The sequence below is a fragment of the Cinclus cinclus genome, chromosome 3, assembly GCF_963662255.1.
Source record: "Cinclus cinclus chromosome 3, bCinCin1.1, whole genome shotgun sequence".
Taxonomy (NCBI): Eukaryota; Metazoa; Chordata; class Aves; order Passeriformes; family Cinclidae; genus Cinclus; species Cinclus cinclus.
This window is the reverse complement of record NC_085048.1, coordinates 24,145,077-24,164,437: the sequence shown is the minus strand read 5'-3', so window position 1 is coordinate 24,164,437 and position 19,361 is coordinate 24,145,077. Positions and strand designations below refer to the sequence as shown.

The following is a 19,361-nucleotide window of genomic DNA, read 5'->3' as shown; positions in this document are numbered from 1 at the left end:
CAAATTCTTGCTACAAGACATGGAGATTTCTGTCCTTTTAGAAATAGTTGGACATACTTTTGCAACAGAAAAGTTTTGGCAATTAAATAGAGTGGTCACTATATCAGGCCCAGATGTAACATGGGTAAACACTACTGTGTTTACAATGGGAACACAAGGTCATTGTCTCATGAACATATGAGGTGACAACACTTTGGGAAGGAGCAGGAAATGGATGCTAATGAGGCTGAAGAGCCAAAGTTTCTCGGGGACCAATTGTGAAAGAAAGTTAAAGCTCCCCTTCCTGGCTGTCAAGGACTAGTGCAGTCCTACTGCCTCTGGGGCTGCAATGCTGTCTCTCCTGCCTGCACTGGGTCTTCTGGCACCCCATGGTGAACTGTTCCCTTTTGCTCATGCTTCTCAAAAGACCCACTAAAAGAGAATTACAGAAACTCATACTACCTCCAGTCTCTGTTAGCACTCTCTTCAGCTCAGATTAACAAATCTGATGTACAATAATTTAGGCATTATATCAAACCACAAACCAAAACACAAACCAGACCACAAACCAAAAAAAAAAAAAAAAAAAAAAAAAACCCAAAAAACAAACAAAAAAAAAACAAACAAAAAAACCCCACCTCAAATACAATAGTTTTAGTCTGTTTACCTGTTGTCCTCATGGAAAACTATAGATCTTAAAGAATCTTTCTGCCCTAGGACCTACAATACACAAAGGCCAAAGAAAAGTCAGGGCTCCAGCATGAATGCATTACTATAGAACTTAATGAAATATTCTATGCATTGTTTCTGATTCCTTATCACTCAAATTCCTGGCTATACAGGGATGCAGTGTTTGGCATTTAGGATTCTCTCCTAGTAAATGTTCCAATACTCTGAAGGTTTCTCAAACTCAGCCAGGAACTTTGTAGCCATTCCTCTGTCCTTGATGTTTCTGACTGGCCAAAATGCAATGGCTACCTGTTCAACACATGCACATGTTGCTCTGCCCAGAAAACACTGATGTTTCCTTCATCACACTGAAGTTTCCTTCATAAACTGGAGCAAACACTTCCCTGAGGGTGATGTGGACACCTAGATCCCTTCACTTACTCCAGAAAAAAATGCAGCTTAGGCAGCTTCAATCTCTCTAAAGGCTTATAAATGCTGCAATGCCTAATTTAAGTGCCTAAAGTAGGAGGTTAGACTAATGCTGTCTATGTCTATTTTTTTCCACTGCAGTCTCATGCAGATTGGATCTGTTGTGAGTTAACCCTACTATGCACTTCAGTCCCACACTCACTGACTTCCCCACAGTGGAGTGGCAGAGAGAAACAAAAGCATGAAGCTGAGAAAACTTGTGAGTTGAGATAAACAGTTTAATAGGGAAAGCCAAGCTGTACATGCAAGCAAGGCAAAATAAGGAATTGACTCAGCACTTCCCATTGGTAGGCAGGTGTTCTGCCATTTGCAGCAAAGCAAGGCTCCATCACATACAGCTGCTACTTGGGAAGACAAATGCCATAACCCTGAATGTCACCCTGTTTCCTCCTTCCTCAGCTTTTATTAATATGTTGATCATTTTGGGGTCTGCTGTCCCAGCTGTCTCCCAACTTCTTTCCCTCCCCCAGTCTACCACTGGGAGAAACAGAGAAGGCTTTGACAATGATCAGGAATTAAATAATACAACATGGGTGTCTTATCAACACCTTTTACATCACAAATCAAAAACATGGCACCATTCAAGCTGTGATGAAAATAATTAACTCCATCTCAGCCAAAACTAGCATCCTGTTGTACTAGGACCACACTAACACTTCTAAAAGTCATTATCTGCAATCAGAAAGATGAGAAAATTATGAATTTTCCTAAGGAAATTATTGTTCTTGTGTTGTCAAGTAATTGTGATGCTTAGGGACATGTTTTAGTGATAAACTTGGCAGTGCTGGGTTAATGGCTGAACTCAATGATTCTAAGTCTTTCCAAACCTAAGCAATTTTATGAGTCTCTGATTCTCTCTATGAGCTGACATGTAGACCTTAAAACTTCCAGATGTAGTATGTGAAACAAATCTCATCCAGGTATACAAACATCTGCTTAGGAGGTCAGTTGTTTTTAAATTAGGGAAAGAAATAATTAAGACTAGCATGGAATGTTTGATACTGTAAACGGCATTCTTGTTATGAAAAAGAACACTGCTCTGTTCCACAGAATACTGCTTAAGCAACACTGTGAGTCCTAAACATAACAAAAGGAAGACATATTCTGCTTCACAATATGACATTAGTGTTTTAATTTAAAGATATTGTAGGTTTTTTCTGCCCAGATGAAGTTTGCAGATAAATTTTTGTTAGAAATGCTGTGGATTCAGGAATGTGCTCTTTGTTGCAAATGCAGCATGAAGTAGTGCACATCAATTTTTATGTGACTAAATCTTGTATTAATGATGAAGATAGCAAAACAAGATGCAAAAAACCTGACTTTTTCCAAGTTTTTTTTACTTTACAGTGCTGTTGCTACCATTCTGCTAAAAAGGAAATCTCTGAATGTCAATACCATTCCAGTAATTCCTATGTTAGTCTTTCCTCTAGAGTTACAGTGTTCATTTGCCTGGTCAATCTTTACTACTGAAGCCAAAAAACACAATTCTTTGTCCTACTTATGCATACTACTGAAGAGGATTTTAGATCATAGGACTTAGCTGAAAACTTCAATCTGGCTCTGAAGTTAAATGCAAACAGAAATGGAGAAAAAAATTTATGCACGCATCTACTTGATGATCTCAGATTACTTTGCATTATGACACGTGATATTTGTTTTTATCCTACATTGCATACTATTCCAATTTATTTTTCATTATTTAGTGGCATTTTGTCCAAAAGTTTTTGTTGTGTTGATAATTTAAAAACTGCTTTCAGTTACCGTCGATATACATTTTAATTGCACATGGTTTAGGCAAAATTATATGAAGCAAACTGAAAAACATTAAACTGCCATATTAAATATGAGCAAACTACCTTGGCAAGCACATCCTTTATGTGCAAACACAAACTTTGCTTTGTCTCTTAAGCAGTAACTCTGCCTTTTTTACTATTTAGTTGCCAAATTAAGCAAGTTTGTACTGCATCAGAAAAGTTCTCCATTGTTTGGGCTTTTTTTGTCCTAAATTGAGTAATGTTGGTGACAGAAGAAATAGAAAAAAATCTAGTGTCAGACTGGTCACTATACTAGAATTCAAACTGTTGCTATTGCTCTGGAACAATTTAATGACAGAGGCATAGCAATTTGGAACACACTACAAGTAATTTTAAAAGTACTGTTATATGGCAAATGCCTCAAAAAACCCCTCAAACACTTATTCCTGGTATGCCCACAAAATATGTTTTGCATGTTAACTTAGTAATTAGAAGAATAAAATAAAAAAAAAAAACAACATGTAAATTTAGCTTTTGGGTTCATAGCATCTATATACATTTGTACTTTATTCGGTAATGGTTAATTAATTTTCACTTGCTGAACAAGTTTAAAATAGAGAAATTGCATATGATTTGTAGAAGATAGTTAATTTGATACTAAAATATATATTTAAAATAAATCAGAAGAATTGCTCCCTAAGAGAACAGAAAAGGTTCAGGTCTTTAACTCTTCTTTCTTGTTTGGAAAGGACTACTCCCAGGTAGTTTCAGGTGGTTATTTTGTCCTGTTTTGATTAAACTCTGATAAATGTCTCTATTTGAGAAGCAATGGATGTAGCATAAAAGCTGTCCCAGCATTTCTTTAGTCAATAAATATTTCCTAAGAGTAATTTATAGTTTCTCTTTCTCCTACATGATGTAAAAGGGTCACTTTTTTGAAAAACAAGAAAACTGGCTTTGCTGACAATCAGTACAATTTTGTTGTCTCTTAATAACTTAAAGAGAGGAAGGAAATCAGAGGTTACTGCATATTGCACCTTATAATCCCTATAAGAAGTCACATCAGTATTTATTGGCAGAAAAGACTAGGTGGAAATAGGGATGCTAAGTACATTGATGTGAAAAAAAGAGATGGAAACAAAGTCGTGTAACAGTAGGCAAAACACTTGCTCTGAGAAGGAACTATTTTTTTAAATATTATAATAGCACCTTGGAAATCCATTCAGGAATTGGCTCATGATTTCTCCTGATACTGTTGAGTGGTAGGTCAGGTCACTGAGACAAAGAAATTACAGTGTAAATGATGGAGTCAGACAAGGGACACATTTGGTTCAGCAGCATTTCTGTCAGTTATGGAAATATCTCAAATGGAAAATGTTATCCATAAATAAGCACTTTCTGCTACAATTCTCTGCTGTCCTTCATATGCCTCATAACGATTTTATGTAGCTATGTAGTGCTGGTACTTTGGAGACCACCCAAAGACCCAAAGGGCTGCTGAGTACCATTCTTGCCAGTGTAAAAGTCAGCACCCTTTACAAATGCAAAATAACACACCTTATGACACGTGCCCTTTTTAATTACTCTGTGTATGGGTGTAAAACTATGAAACCAGGTCTAAACTCACAGTTTCCTTCTTTTCCTATTCGATGCAGCATAATAGTGTGAGAATAAAGAAAATGGGTCCCTCTTTGTGTTTGCTTGTTTTACATTGTGATCTAGTCGTCATAAACCCTGCGAACTGACCAAATTAGTGAAAGAAAAGAACAGGCTCCAGCATCTGGCAAGACATTAACTTGGACTTTCTTCTTGATTGTGTCTGTTGCAAATGCCAGGTGTCTATCACCTGGGATATAGTTTTACTTTGGCAAAGTAAATCTATTACTAACTCTCTGAAGAATGCCGTCTCTGAATGATGCTGCAGCTAATGGAATACTGATTTACTGCCACAACTGTAAAGGATATTTTTTAACATTGTGTTACACTTCCCATCAATTTAGATCAACCAGACCTACCATATGTGAGAAGTTATCTACATTTTTCTCCAATAAAACTGAAATGATGAAAGCTTTGCTTTCCCTGAGGTATGATCCAGTATTGGTAGACCCATTGTTTTTTTTTTTTTTTTAGCCCTCATCTTTGTCAGGGCTGGAGCATATTATTCCTGCAATGCTTGCCAGAATTCTATGGCTTACTTGTTGTTTGAGACTCACCATATGTGTCTTTGATCCCTGACTAGTAGGCACTTTGGCTGCTTGCCAGTTTGGCACTTATGATTATCATCAGTATGAACAGCTCCCTTGCTTCTGATTCTGTCCTTCTTGCTGTCATCAAATCACTCTTTAAACAACTTTCTTATTTTCTTTTAGATGCTTATAAACTATCAACCTATTTTTACCATGTCTTTGTTGGCCAAGATTTTGTGTCACACTGCAGGAAATCCAGCAGCTTTATGTTTCCACTCCTAATGATCTGACTGCCAACTACCTGTGTAACTGCATGGGAACAATAAGGAGTACAGAAACACCTCTTGTGATAGTGTTGGGAGCTACTCTGCATATTACACAAATATGCCTGCTCTCCCCATCTGGTTGGCTTGGTGGCATGACTTCTATGAGAGATTATTTATTTTAGTGAAAAGCATTCCTTTTAATAAATGTTTTAAAACCTTTGACCAGAACACAGTGTGAGCTAATGACAATGATAAATTCAGAGGAGTATCACAATGATAAACAAAAAGAGACAGATAATAAAAAGACAGATGGAAAGCCAAAAGACAGTTGTGAGCAATTTCTACTCACTATCCTGATACAGCACTAAATACAAGCCCTTCCATGTGTTCTAGTAAACTGAAGTTGTTCCAAAATGCCATTGTTGAACAAAAGATATGCAGAATCAAAATAAAGAACAGCACAGGACACATAAAAGTGCAGACCCAGAGAGGCACACGTGCTGTTACAGGAAGATCTGCCAAAAGTGTCCATTATTGTTCACATGACCCTGCAAACTCTTCAATTAGTAAATATACTGGTACTATCACAAGATGAATGTATCTGACTTAAAGTTAACTCATAAAGTGGGGTGGAGTAAGTTTTGTAGCCTCTGCAAGCAGAGTATCAAGATGATTGCATGCGCCTAAAACACAATCCTCTTGGAGCTTCTTTCACTCTGTGCTGTCCAACGTGACTCATGTTCAGCAATAACAATCCATTTTAGCTCTGAAGGTTTTAACACACAGGGCCTTTTGCAACACAAAAGTTATAACACCCTCCTCCCAAGAAACGTGCAGATGAATGTGTTTTTATTTATACGTCTCTTGTTTTTGAAACAACTCCTTGCATTTAGAAAAGACCAGTTGAAAAATTCAGTGTAAAATTGGCAAGGGTGAAAAATTCTGATTGCAGGGAGTATGAGAGGCAGAACAGAAAAGAAACAATGAGAAATTGTTGCATGAGAACTCAAATTGAGATTACTTTAAAATGTATCTGTTATATTTTCCTTCTCTGCCCAACAACACTGGGATTTCAGATAAAGATGTTCTTTCTCAGCACATGTGGTGGCACTCTGAGTCTTGACTTTCAGTCAAACGCGAATCCAGGTTTGTGACAGTAAACATTTACACTGGATATAGGCTGGAAGAGCGCACTGAGGTTTTAAGCACTACAAAAACAAAACAGTAACAGACATAAAAACAATACAATTAGAAGGGATTTAATGTGGAGAAAATAGCAGTTTGATATATAAGCTACCTGCAGAGCATTACAAAGCAGCTAATTTCCAAGGTATTTGGAAGAAAGACGACTAAAGGCCATATTAAATTTGACTTTGGAACTGGAGCAACTCCAAACAAGCAAGGTAGGTAGGAGAGGTACACTTCATTCACAGAAGTACTCTTAACTTTCTTGCAATTGCAGTTTTTGTCCTTTTTCCAGCTGGATATGAAATGCATAGAAAAATGAAAATGAAATTATTAATCTTAATAAAGTGTCTTTCCCTTCATATATACCACATCATTGATAAACTTTCTCTCACCGGGAGACAAAAAAGAAAGGCATTATTTTTTTGCCTGCTTCTCTACATTTTATCCCAAACTATACAGGTAACAAGACCAAAGCAGTACGTAGAGCCAGCATGTAAGGGAAGCTTAATGGAATTTTGAACTGTGCAAAATAAAAGAATGTCGAATTCACAAATATTTTATTGGAAAAAGGCAGGAAAAATACTAACTGCATCAGATGGTAGTCAGTAAATAAAACTTCTAGCACTTTTAAGTGGCCAGATTTGAAATTGCAGAGACGATCACCAGTAATGTTTTTAAATTTTTAAACTGTATTTCAAATATCTTATTTCTGAAAAGCCATGATTATCCTACCTAAAAACAAAACTATCCAAAACCAAAATCTTCCCAGCCAATCAGCATCCAGTTTTGGTTTACAAAGGCTATGGAAATACAATTTTTAGATGCACAGAACAATGAGGATGAAAGGCAAAACTGCAAAAGAAAGATGGGGTTATGAGAGCATAATGCCCAGTTGTGAACAACTGAAAGAGAGACTTGGTGGTAAACCTGTTAGGTTTACCTAAGGTTAATAACGGTTAATAAATTTAACAAAATAGCCCTGATACCCCAGAAGAGGAATGATCCAGAAATAATTTTTGCATGAGATGAGTTTGGAAAGTTGGCTGACACAATGAATATAAGAGAGCAGACAAAATATAACTTGCTGCTGCGGGGAGAGCTGTTGAAACCTGAACAATATTCCATTTGCTATACGCTAAGTTTTTGCTACCCAAACGGATACAGAAATGCCAGCGCGAGCACGAAGCCTCGTGTCACCCGGACACCCGAGCGAGCACCACCGCGTTTATCTCGCATCCTTTGCACAGCCCCAGGACGCCAAGCAGGACACGTAGGCTTGGAAGCAGCCTTGTCCCTTCCCCTTGCTCCTCTCCTTCCCCCCCGCTGCCTAAAGCTTTGCCAGGTCGGGCTGGGCCCGGTGTCACGCGGGCGTGCGGGGCACCAGGGAGATGTGGGGCAGGATGTGTGGACAGAACTGTCCCCACGCTCTGCCCTCAGGCTCTCCACAGCGGTTTGTCCCGCACGAACGCCCCGCGACTGCAGCCTGCTGCAGCGCCGGCCGAGCCCGCAGCGAGAGCGGCCACCCACTGCCGCGACTCCTCCACCGGGAAATGGAGGCGATGGGGGAAGCGGGAGGAGATGAGGAAGCGGGAGGCGATGGGGGAAGCGGGAGGCGATGGGGGAAGCGGGAGGCGATGGGGGAAGCGGGAGGCGAAGCCCAGGCCCGGTGGGCGTGAGGCGGCGGCCGCCGCAGCCGCGCGGGAGGGGACGCGGCGGCGCTCGCGCTCCGCCAATCGCGGGGCTGCTGGCGCGCGGGCCGGGAGGCTGCGCCCTCCCTGCGGCGGCTGCTGGGCGAGCCATGGGCACGGTACCGTCCGCGCTGAAGCACTGCCTCAGTTATCAGCACCTCCTCAAGGAGCAGCTGTGGATCGCGGAGCCGTCCGCGGCCGCGCACCCCGCGCAGGTACCGCCCGGCGCGGGTCAGGGGATGGGACGGGGCCGGCCCTACGGGGCGAGGCCGCCACCAGTGGGAGGACGGGGCGCCACCGCCCCCTCGCCCCTCAGGCACGTCCCCCGCCTCCCTGCTGCCCCTGCCCGTGCTGCCTCTGCCGGCCGGCGGCGCCCGGCTCTCCCCTCTCCCCTCTGCCGTCCTGCCCGGGGCAGCGGGGGATGGGGGATGCCCTCACCCACCGCCCCGCGCCGCTGGGCTGTGCCGGTCAGTGTCGGACCACACGGCCGCTGTTACACCGTGTTCCAGGCAGCGCGAACACGGCTGGGTGGCGCTGAGGCAGCGATGAGCCAGCGGCAAACCCACCCAGCAGCGGTGGTGGCCGCGCGTGATCATTCACTGAAGTGAAAATCATGAAATGACACGCGTTTGGGCGGGACCACGGCACTGCCCTCGCTCCACGCAGCTTGTGTGGGTCCCACGAGTGCGGCGGGCGCGTTTGTGTCGGGGGAAGAGTCAGCACAGCCGTGGGGGTGCGGGGCAGAGCCGGGGGCCGTCACGGAGGGGTGAGTGAAGGTGGCTGCTCTCCCTTCTGGATGTGAGCTGTGAGCAGGTGGGGACAGTGGATGCGGGAGCGTAGCTTTGAGAGGTGCCCGGGCAAGCTGCCAGATTGACACCGTGGGCCGTGACTGTCCTAAACATGGCTTTGTAGGGGAGGAAGTGAAGTTGCCAGCATATCGTCTCTGAACATTCAATCCAACTCCGTCTCCAGCAATCAGTCAGTACGTCAAATCTTTACAAACATAAGCCAAGCCTAGAACAAAAATCGCTTAAACGATATTTAAATATATTTTAAATTTTCTTTTTTTAAGAGCACTTCTTGTTTGTTGCATCTTATGTTTTCAGGTAGGTGCTGGGATCATCTTCCATTTTTATCCACTCTGTAGAAGTGACATTTAATTACAAGGTAGCAATGGGACTTCAAAGGTGAATAGATTATGAAAAATGTTCTGAGTGATATGAAAACTGGTAGCATTTTAGTTTTGCTTCAGATGGTCTGAGCCTCATATCTGAACAGTTGCTTATATGGACTACCCAAAGCAACATTGCTGTGAGCATATGGGTAAGCCTCATATAGCTTCTGGCTGTCATATTTCCCTGGGAATAGTGTCTATCCAGCATTAAGTTTTGGGGAAATAATCAGCCTCTTTTTTTCATTCTGTTTCTTTTTTTTAAGTGGAAAAATGTTTTTTTATGATAAAGAAATAAAATTAATGGACTTCTATGTATTAGGCCTGAAGCAAAGCATTGTAATTCTGTTCATGTGTGCTCGCTACATTTTGCTCCATCATTTCTTTTCAGAAGATCTGAACATATTTTAAAGGTTTCCTTCAAAATTGATATGTCACCTTGATATGCCCCTTAGTTGTGTCAGTTTCTCTTGTTTGTATCAGATGAAGCATTTGAAAAGGCTTTTGCAACAAAGTGGGTTTGCAGTTAAAAACAATCATTAACATATTTTCATAAAATAGTAGATTTTAAAAAAAGGTTTTCTTTATTGTAATGGATCATTTTATTTAATTTTTGCAGTGCTCTTCTTTCATTTTTGTCACCATTTTTCTTCCTCCAAGGATACAGGAGGATGTCTTCATCAGCGAACAGCAAACATGAGAATCAACAGCAGACATCTTCCCTGTGCACATTGATGTGGGTGTGAGCTGCACAGTGCACTAATTAAATCCAGACTTAGTCATTGTTCATATTTTAACATTTGCTTCTGCATTACCTTGCTCTGATTTTAGATGAATCTGTTCAAATTTCCATTTTTCTCACGTGGATTCTAACCCACAAAGGTTTTCCTTATGTAGGAGTGTATTCCATACCAATTCAGTTCAAGAAAACACTTTCTTGTTATGTGATCTAGAAACTATACTGGCTCAAGCAATGGTTGCAAAAAGGTTTGTTGGTCTTTTTTGTTTTTATGACCAGTGTATGCAAGATAGTTCTGGCAGCACCACTGTAATGATATTTATGAGGGTACACAGAGAAATATAATAGGAAAGGGGGTTTAGGTGCAAAAAACAGTCTCCCAGAAATAATGCTTTCATGACTGATAAAAATAAAGGGTTTATTTGCTTGCTGAAATACTTTCAGGGGTTCCTCAAGATTTTTATTTAACCGCCAAGTAAAATATAAATGCTCCTGCCAGGGATCTTGTAAAGATGAAACCATTCTATTTTGTCTAAAAACCCCAAATATATAAAAATTTGGTTATACAGACTAATTTGTAGTCCTCTCCAGGTTTAACCACTTGAAGCTCTACTGAAGGTGAAATAACGGGTTCTAAAGTGAGAAGTGGGATGTCTTAGTCTTTGTTTTCCCTTATTTTTTCTGTTTTACTTAGCCAACCATTTTTGTGGTATTTTTAGAACAATATTTGACTTTAAGAGACAGACTTGCTTAAGTAGTAAAGTTATTAAAAAGGAGAGATGAAAAGTAGCAGGTAATTTGGCTAGGTGGCTAAATAATAGATAGCAAACAGATTTTTCTTCTACTTATTTGTAGAAATTATTAATACCTATTTCAGTCTTATTTAGACTAGTCTGTATTGCATCAAAAAATTACTGAACACCTGACTAGTCAATGAGACACCACATTCCTGTTGCAGTTTGTTCATCATTCTCCATATTGTTAATTTCTTAACCATTTGCTTCGTCACGCTTCTGTAATGCTTCATACAAGGAATACAGTCCAGCTTAATTTTCTTAGCATTACCCCTGTGTATATGTTTTTTATTAATAGGTCTGATTTAATTTTTATTAAACAAGAGCTACAGTCGCACAAGAATTTGTTAAAGACGTGGATTTATATCAGAACTGTAAAATGTTCTCGTATCTATGGAGAAAAGAGGTAGCTGTAGACATTGCAGTACTGGGGAGACTTCTGCAGTAGTCAAGGTTGTTACTGATGGTGACTCACAGGATTTGACCAGAGTGTGTAATGTACCTTGTGGTCTGTTATGTGAAATGCTCAGGCTGAGCAGTGGAGAAGGTGTTTATCTGCTGCTGGTGTCCTCTGGTTTATCAGGAACCTTCTTGCCAGAGAAGAAATGGTCTGAGAGTAACTGACATTGGTCTTGCCCTACAGACTTAATGTTATATTTTCATGTAGGCAACAGTGAAATTTTGATGCACTAGGGATATTCTAAGGACACATCAGGGAAGAGCTGGATGGCTAAAGAAGTGTACAAGACTGGGATGAAATTCAAGGATACAGAATGATTAGGTGCTTTGAGACCTACAACCCAAACTAGAAACTTTGACTTGTTAGAAGAAATGGAAGAAAAACGGTGGAATCCTCACAAGTCATAGGATGATGATGAGCTTCCAGTAGAGCTGTTAAAAAAATCAAGTTGGGTCCTCAGATAGAGTAGATCAAGTACTTTCAGTCAAACAGGGAGATGTTGATGCCATTACAAAGAAACTGTATCTATTCAGTTTTGGTTAGTCATGTTCAAGAAATTGAATTCCAGCTGAGATAAGTTAGGTGCATCAGTGGAATGATTGGGGAAAGGGAGGTGAAATGTAAAATTACTTGGATTTGTTTGATATCTAGTGTTAAGACCTGGAGGATGTAGTCCATATAATAAAGTAGAAATTTAAAAGCAAATTATCCACTGGTGGAATTCTTTAAGAGCTTTGTAATCACAGTAATGAGGATATGATTTTGGTTTACTGAAAAAATTATGTGGTTTCCATAGTAGTGAAAATTGTTTGGTTTTTAAGAACTTTTAAACATGATGATATAGTAAGGAATAGAGGACTAAATATTTAAATGTTTTAAAATAGAGACAATTCCATGTCCAGTGTTAAAAATTATGTTGCATGGCTTATAATACTTTGTTAAGGTCAGAGCGTCAACTTTAGCGTGAGTATTCATCTGCTGCTTTAAACTAGGGAATCCTACACTGCAACAGGCTAGTGGTTAAGCACAGATAAAGTATAAGCATCTTTTTCTTAAATGTTCGTGTTTATGTACACCTACTAGCTAGGTGTACTAAGGAGTATAGTAAAATAAGAATATATTAGGAGTCACATAGTTTGGTGAGGACTACCTACTCTTGCAACAAACACAGCAAAAATAAGACTAGTCTCTTACTCTGCTGGATGTAGCTGTGACTCTAGGAAGTGTAATGTCTAAGTAATGCAAATGTGTGCTATGTTATGTTGCAGGATTTCTGTCACTGACTTAGGCTGTCATAGGGAATGCAATATCCAGAATCATTAACAGTTGTTCAGGATATTACCACTGGAAAGTTTTATAACTGGAGAGGAACAGAAATGCTAGGTGCTAAATATGTAAAATAATGAGCAAAAACTTGTGTCCTCTAACTTAAACAGCTAACTTCTGTTTCAGAGCTTTGGTTGCGATGGTTTATGTGCTACGTGCCTAAATATCCAAACTGAAAATGCACAGACTAAGATTCCCTCATCTCCTCACTGCATGACACTCTTGGATCAAGAGATGCACACAAGTGTCTTACTTTTGCAGTTTTAATTTGCTAGTTTAGATTTTGTAACAGATTGTCATGTTTTAAACATACACTAGGAACCTCTCAAATTTATTTGTAAAGTAACTAAAGAATAACAGAAGAACCCACAGTCCATGTGACAATTATATGTTTTACTGCTGTTTGATTGTTGACTCAAATTACAGCATAAAAAAAGAGGCATATGGTATTATGCAACCTGGGAGGAGACAGCAGATGTCTTTTATTTGAGTCCTTTAGGTACACCTCAGAGCAACTGATCTGAGGCATACTCTGTTTCATGTTCTTTTTATCTCCATGTAATTATATATTCCAGGAATAAACTAACATTTGCTGTCTCTCATTAAATAACTATTTAGGCTATTTTCATGTTTTAATTCAATTTATCTAGTTAAGAAGTACTATAAAAAATTGCCGACAACAATATTTCAAATTTATTAATTTACTACGACAATTACCATACATCATTGTTTACACTTTTTTTTTTTATTTTTAGTCTGATGAAAATTGCATATAGAGAAAAAAATGAGGAAGTTTTCCTGGACTTCATGTTGAAGTTTTTGTTTCTTAACTCTCAAAGGATGGCATTATTTAAAGACAATTAATGAAATCTTTATAGAGAAAGTGTGTTAACTTCACTGGGCAAAGATATTTTTTCCCTCTTTCCTTTGCCCACCATTCTTAACCTCATTCTGTGTTTTTATCCTGACCTTGTGTTGTCTTTTGTATAACCAAAGACCAAATAATTGATCACTAAGAGTCTACGAAATTCCTGGTTTCCAGTCATACATTATTCCAGCTCTTCTGTATACTTCTGCATGCAGAAGCCTTGTCAATACAGAACTCGTAAATTGATTATTTTCTCAGTGAATACATTACAAGAATGTCCCAAGAATGGGACTTTTTTTTAAACTTTGTTGCAGATTCCAAGGAGCATTTATTTTCTTAGCATTCATAGGATTTAAAATATACAAATTTATTATAAAAATAGATAGACGAGTAAAGTAGAAGACACTATAATTTAATTTAAAATTATAGCAAATCTATTCAGTTTGTATAAGCATTCTCTTTTTTCTTGTTGAATTTGGAAATGATGAATGGCATATGATAAATGCTGACACTGAAGGCAGTAAATAAACACCCTCCCACTGAATTTAATTGGAGTAGGGAGAGTGCAATGCTGAGCTCTTTGTAAAAAATGCTTTGAAGTCAAGAGGAGTTTCCCCTTCAGAAGATCCAGTCACTAGACTCATGCCAACTTTTTCAGTCAGGTATTTTATATGCTGCAGAGTAAGATCTCAAGAACATTGGAGAGAGAAAGTCCAAAAAGGCTGAGTAGTTGGTTTGTTAGGGGTGCCAAACAGCATGTTAGAAGTTAAGCCGATAAAGTGTACGTTTTACCTAAGTGGAGTCACTGACTTTCAGTTCTTTTGAAACCATTGGCCTGTAAACACTGGACGAGTAACAGGAGCTTTTTAATTGATAGAGATCTATGCTATATTTGGATTATTAAATGAGTTAAAAATTTTATAATAAAGGTGGAAGTATTGTAAAGAATTTGCTTTGCAAATTTGGGAATGAAAAAACGCACAAGAAGTTTTTACTCAGACCCCATATCTGCTTTTTGGTAAGATCCCATTTTTGACTTTTCCCGCCTTCATTTCCTTCAAAGCCTAAATATGGGCACAGTGATGTTCATTTCCTGTCATGCCAGCTCAAGAAGGAGGGTTGATTTAAGGCACCCCACTTGTCAAATAATAATTTCAAAATTCATGCATCTTGAGAACATTCTTTTCTCATTGCTTTGGCTGGGAATGAAGATAATTGAATTGCTGAAGATCAGTCAGATCCCAATTTAATTCCTATTGAAATAAACGAGAATTTCGTTTAATAAGGACGTTATTTACAATTTGTGGATCTTTTAATTTTGGTAAGGAAGTCTCACCTTAGAAGTTTACTTTACCAGATGGTCAGACATAGAAATTTTCATAAAGCAAAACATTTACTGCTTCTAATTAGTCAAATTTTCTGTTTTTTAACTTTTTGGTATGGTAACAATATTAACTGTTGTCTCTATAGTGGCTTTTAAGTTCGTTTTTTTTTTTTTTTTCCCGCTTAGAAGGAGTGCTGAGTACCTAGAATGCTTAAGGATGGAATGCTGGGTACCTAGGATGAAGTTACTTGTTTTCTCTACATATTGATGATAGGACTATTTTTTGGTGCTTCTGAGGAAAAAGGTGCAGCACCTGGGTTGAAAGATTCTCGTGTTTGTGGAAGCGTATGTTTGAATTTCAGTTTATACGTGAATAGCATCCAGTAAGAAACTGGTACAGTGTAGGTACAGTCCAGACATAAAGCTGAGTTCTTGCTTTCTTTATTCTTTCACTACATAGATATTTGAGGTTTTTAAACAAGGTAATGATTCTTTTAAAATTTAGGAACTGAAGGCTATTGAGAATCCTTAATGTGTCAAGTGTGAAAGAAGTTATGTTTAAAGAAACTGTGGAGGGCTTCAGGAAAGTAGTTATTTAATACCTCAGGCTGTGTTGAATTCTCTTCTATTGTTTAACTCTCTCGTTCATTTAACAAAGGTATAATATTTTCTGTAGCATCCTTCTTTTGTCCCAAATGTATATTTAAAAATATAGATGAAGTAGGAAGGAAATAATGTTGTGTGGTATTGTGAACTTTCTGGGCAAAATGTACCATCTTAAAAGTTTGCCAATGCATGATAGTGCAGATGTGGACCTTGACATACAGTGCCATGAAGTACTATGCACTCAGTAAGGATCATCAATTAACTGAACCTCAGAAATTGCTAAACCAGAAAAAAAAATTTAAGAATAAAAATCAGGCATAAATCTGTGGGAGAAGGTTCTCTCTGTCTTTCTAATCCATCCATCTTCTGTCAGTTATGAAAACTTGTCAGGGTATTGAAATTCTGAGAGAAGATGCTTTATTGGTTGATCTGAAATTTTGGAGATGAGGGCATGATGAAAATCAGACTTTCATGCTGTGCTAAATGCCTGTAAAACAAATGCAGCATTTTTGATTTTCAGCAGAAGGGAAATATTACTGCTGTGTTAATGTATGCTTATATAGCCCTTTTGGGGAAGAAATGTCAAAGTGGTGCACATGCTTTAAAATTAAGCAGTGCAGTAGAGATGAAGGATTCTTTCTGTTTCGTAATATGTTGATGGGGACATGACATACAATGAAGAATAAGAATTTTTTTACATAAGATGTTATTAATCAGACACGTATTTTATTATCTGGTGTTTTAATCAATCACTTCAGAGGGAACCAGAAAACTGCTAAATGCATGGTTTGCATTTCAAAAAAATATTTCTAGTGACAGTTTTAACAGTTGCCTTTCAAACTTAAGTTATTACAGTTAGAAGTAATCAGCTCATAGCTTTTTTTCCCCTAACTTTTACAGCTTAACCTAATTTGATTAGGTATCATGTCAATGGTGAAGATTTTGATTAGCGTTTGGGACAAAGTTCTAATATTGCAAAAGATGGAAAATAAGCTGCAGGTGATAAGAAGGAAATTGTATTTACTGTTGGAATGCTGTTATTGTCAGTATTGTTTTTAGATAATTCCCTTGTTATATGGAGATTTATTTTACAGTTTGGTGTAAATGAATGAAAGTTTGTCCAGTTGTGGCACTGCATTTGAATTTATTTGGATTAAATACTCTTATGAGAGTCATTCTCAGCAGCTCTTGTGACAAAAACACAGATTTATTACATGCAAAGACTGCTAAAAGGTGCATTGGTAAAAAAACTGTGCTGGGTAGACATTTATTCTTTGTTTGAGTCGTTTTTTTTTTTTGTCCACAGATGTTAGCTGTTTTGTATAGGAATAAAGGTGTTAGTTTATGAGTTTCTTGGAAAAAGAAGTTTAAAGGCTTTGAATGGGTGAGATGTGTGGACTGAAGCGCCAGAGGACATTGCCGGAATGTTAGGTGAAACCCGTAGGGAAATAATTCAACAGCAGCATCTGGAAAGGAACTGTATGTGGCTTTAGGGCTTACTTTTAATGCAAGTAGTTAAGATGAGATTAAATATAGGTGTTAGTATGTGAGAAAGGGAGGAACATAGTAAATGATGAAGGTATATCATGTGGGACACTGGGATTAGGGAAAAGATTTAACGGAATCTGCAGCTGATCACAGCTGAATTTTTAAAACCCTGGAAACATAATTTGAATTGAACTATGTACTAGCTTCATAGAAAGTAAAGCAGTGTACATGAATATTTTATTGGGGAAAGAGAGAGTATAGGCCAGTTCATTGGCCTTGTCACGTCACTTTTGCCAGAATGGGATGAATGAAGATGATGGAAAGCTAAGATACTAAGCCAGTTGGCTGTTGGCTGTGCAGAGAGGAATCAGCTGGTGATTGAGAATTTTCTCTTGTCTCCCTGCCATTTTTTGATATTCATTATTTGATTTAATTTCCTAAGCACTCTTGTCTGATGCCATGTGAGATGCCCAGATGTAGCTAAGATGGCTTGTAAGGGTTGGCAGGTATCGAGTAGGGTTTACAGGAGACTCGTACTCTCTGGCACAATGGCTAGAGGTCAAGTCAGATGCATCCCAAATGCACAAGGGTGCCTGCAATTAGCCATCTGACTTGTGCTCCTGCTGTTTGCTGTGTTGTTGGATGTGCTTTTGGCCATTGCTGACAGTGCTGAGAAGTGGCTTCATTCAGTTGGCTATTCTTCGTTGATGACACCATTTAAGATGCTCTTTAATATCCTCCTTCATCTCAGGCTTCCCAAAAGCCACAGGACCTGTATCCTGCATGCTGTGTTTAGGGAACCTTAAGGTATTTTATGTGAACGTATGTGTTGACTGTGCAGGGATACCTAGGACACCTGTAGACATAACTGTGTAGAGATACATAAGTATCTTAAGTATCACTTAAGGTGTTTTAAAGTCCAGTTGAGTCCTATCATTAAGAACATTTCAGGACATTTTGAGCTTAATGAGTGGTCTGGCTGCATTCCATTTAGTCCATAACCAGTATTATCTATTGTCAGTGGTTGGAAAAATCCCTCAGTTAAGTTTATGTGTCACAGTAAAGTAAAAGTGCAGCTAGTAGTACTATTAGATATTTTTTCCTCTTCTTTGTCCTTAGTTACACTGGTCTTATTACCAATTTTACAACTACATAAATTTCTTTCTCATGAGTTGAGCACTTTATTATCCAGAATACAGAGGCTTAAAAAAAAAAGCAGCTTCCTAAATGTGCAAAGTCTAGAAGTGAAAGCAATAAAAAATTGGGAAATAACATGATTCAGTTTGCCATGACAAGCCTTAATCTTCTCAAACAGTCCAAAGTGATATGTTCCTGATTTGGTTTTATCTTTGTCATCGTTCTTCCAGTACCGGTGTATTTTATTTTACCTGTTCCACTTCAGTGTTTTCAGGTTTGCATGATTTGAACACACTAAAATTACTGTTACATTGCTATTTACTGTAATAAATTAGAAATTAAACCAGTTCAGAAGATGCTGTGACATATCATTATTACATGAGTATTTTTTAGTAAGCATATGGAAAGTGATAATTTATGTTAAATGTTTATATAAAATCTAGCGCCTTATATCTATGTAATTTTAAAATATCATGTAAGGAAAATTGTTAATGCCTTTCATTATTTTCAGCTAAATGGGAAGACAATTATATTCTTTAAATATTCTCACAATTGAATAATTTCATGGTGAAAATGGTTGATTTTTATAACATCAGGAATGACCTAGTGTTCAAGTTACAATTTCCTTACCATTACTGGGAAATTATTATGGTAATACTTTACAGATGTTATTTTTCTAGAGAGCTTTATAAATTTCAAATTCTCCTGAAGGATGAGTTTCCAACAGTGATGAAATAAATAGCCATTAAAATACTGTCATTTTAATCAATATATTTTGGAAAGAGAGCTATGGAAAACAGTGGTGGGCCACCTGTACATAAATTAATGATTTACTCAATCTTTTAGGCCCAGCCTTTGGATGTAGAAGATGTTTTTGATTGCAGTAGTAATGGAGAATAGTTGATTTACTTTCAGCTTTTAATTTTAATTCTTAAAGATCTATGCATAACTCACTTTTATTGACAGTGAGTTATTTAGAGAGACTTACCTGATAGGGTAGATGGGCTGACTTGTCAGTATATTAATTTACCCCCCCCCACTGATATCCCAAAGTATTTTTAAGAGCAAATTGCTTGCACATGTTTGATTTGTAATGATGATCATGTCTCTGCTTTTTCAGTGTGTGTGGAAAAACACCACTCTTTCTCCTTTCTAGAATTCTGTCTTTAGTCTTGCCTGTAAAACACTGTACACACCATAATACTATTACCATAAATAATAGTAAAGGA

At 38.2% G+C, this 19,361-nt stretch overlaps 1 protein-coding gene across 1 annotated transcript in view; it reads left to right on the top strand.

The window, feature by feature from the left end:
• Window positions 1-8,329: 8,329 nt before the first annotated feature.
• Window positions 8,330-19,361, top strand: part of HMGCLL1 (3-hydroxy-3-methylglutaryl-CoA lyase like 1) — a 70,035-nt gene continuing 59,003 nt past the window's right edge. The window contains exon 1 of the mRNA XM_062488550.1: window positions 8,330-8,434. Within this exon, the coding sequence (XP_062344534.1) occupies window positions 8,330-8,434 (105 nt within the window). The remainder of the gene's footprint in view (window positions 8,435-19,361) is intronic.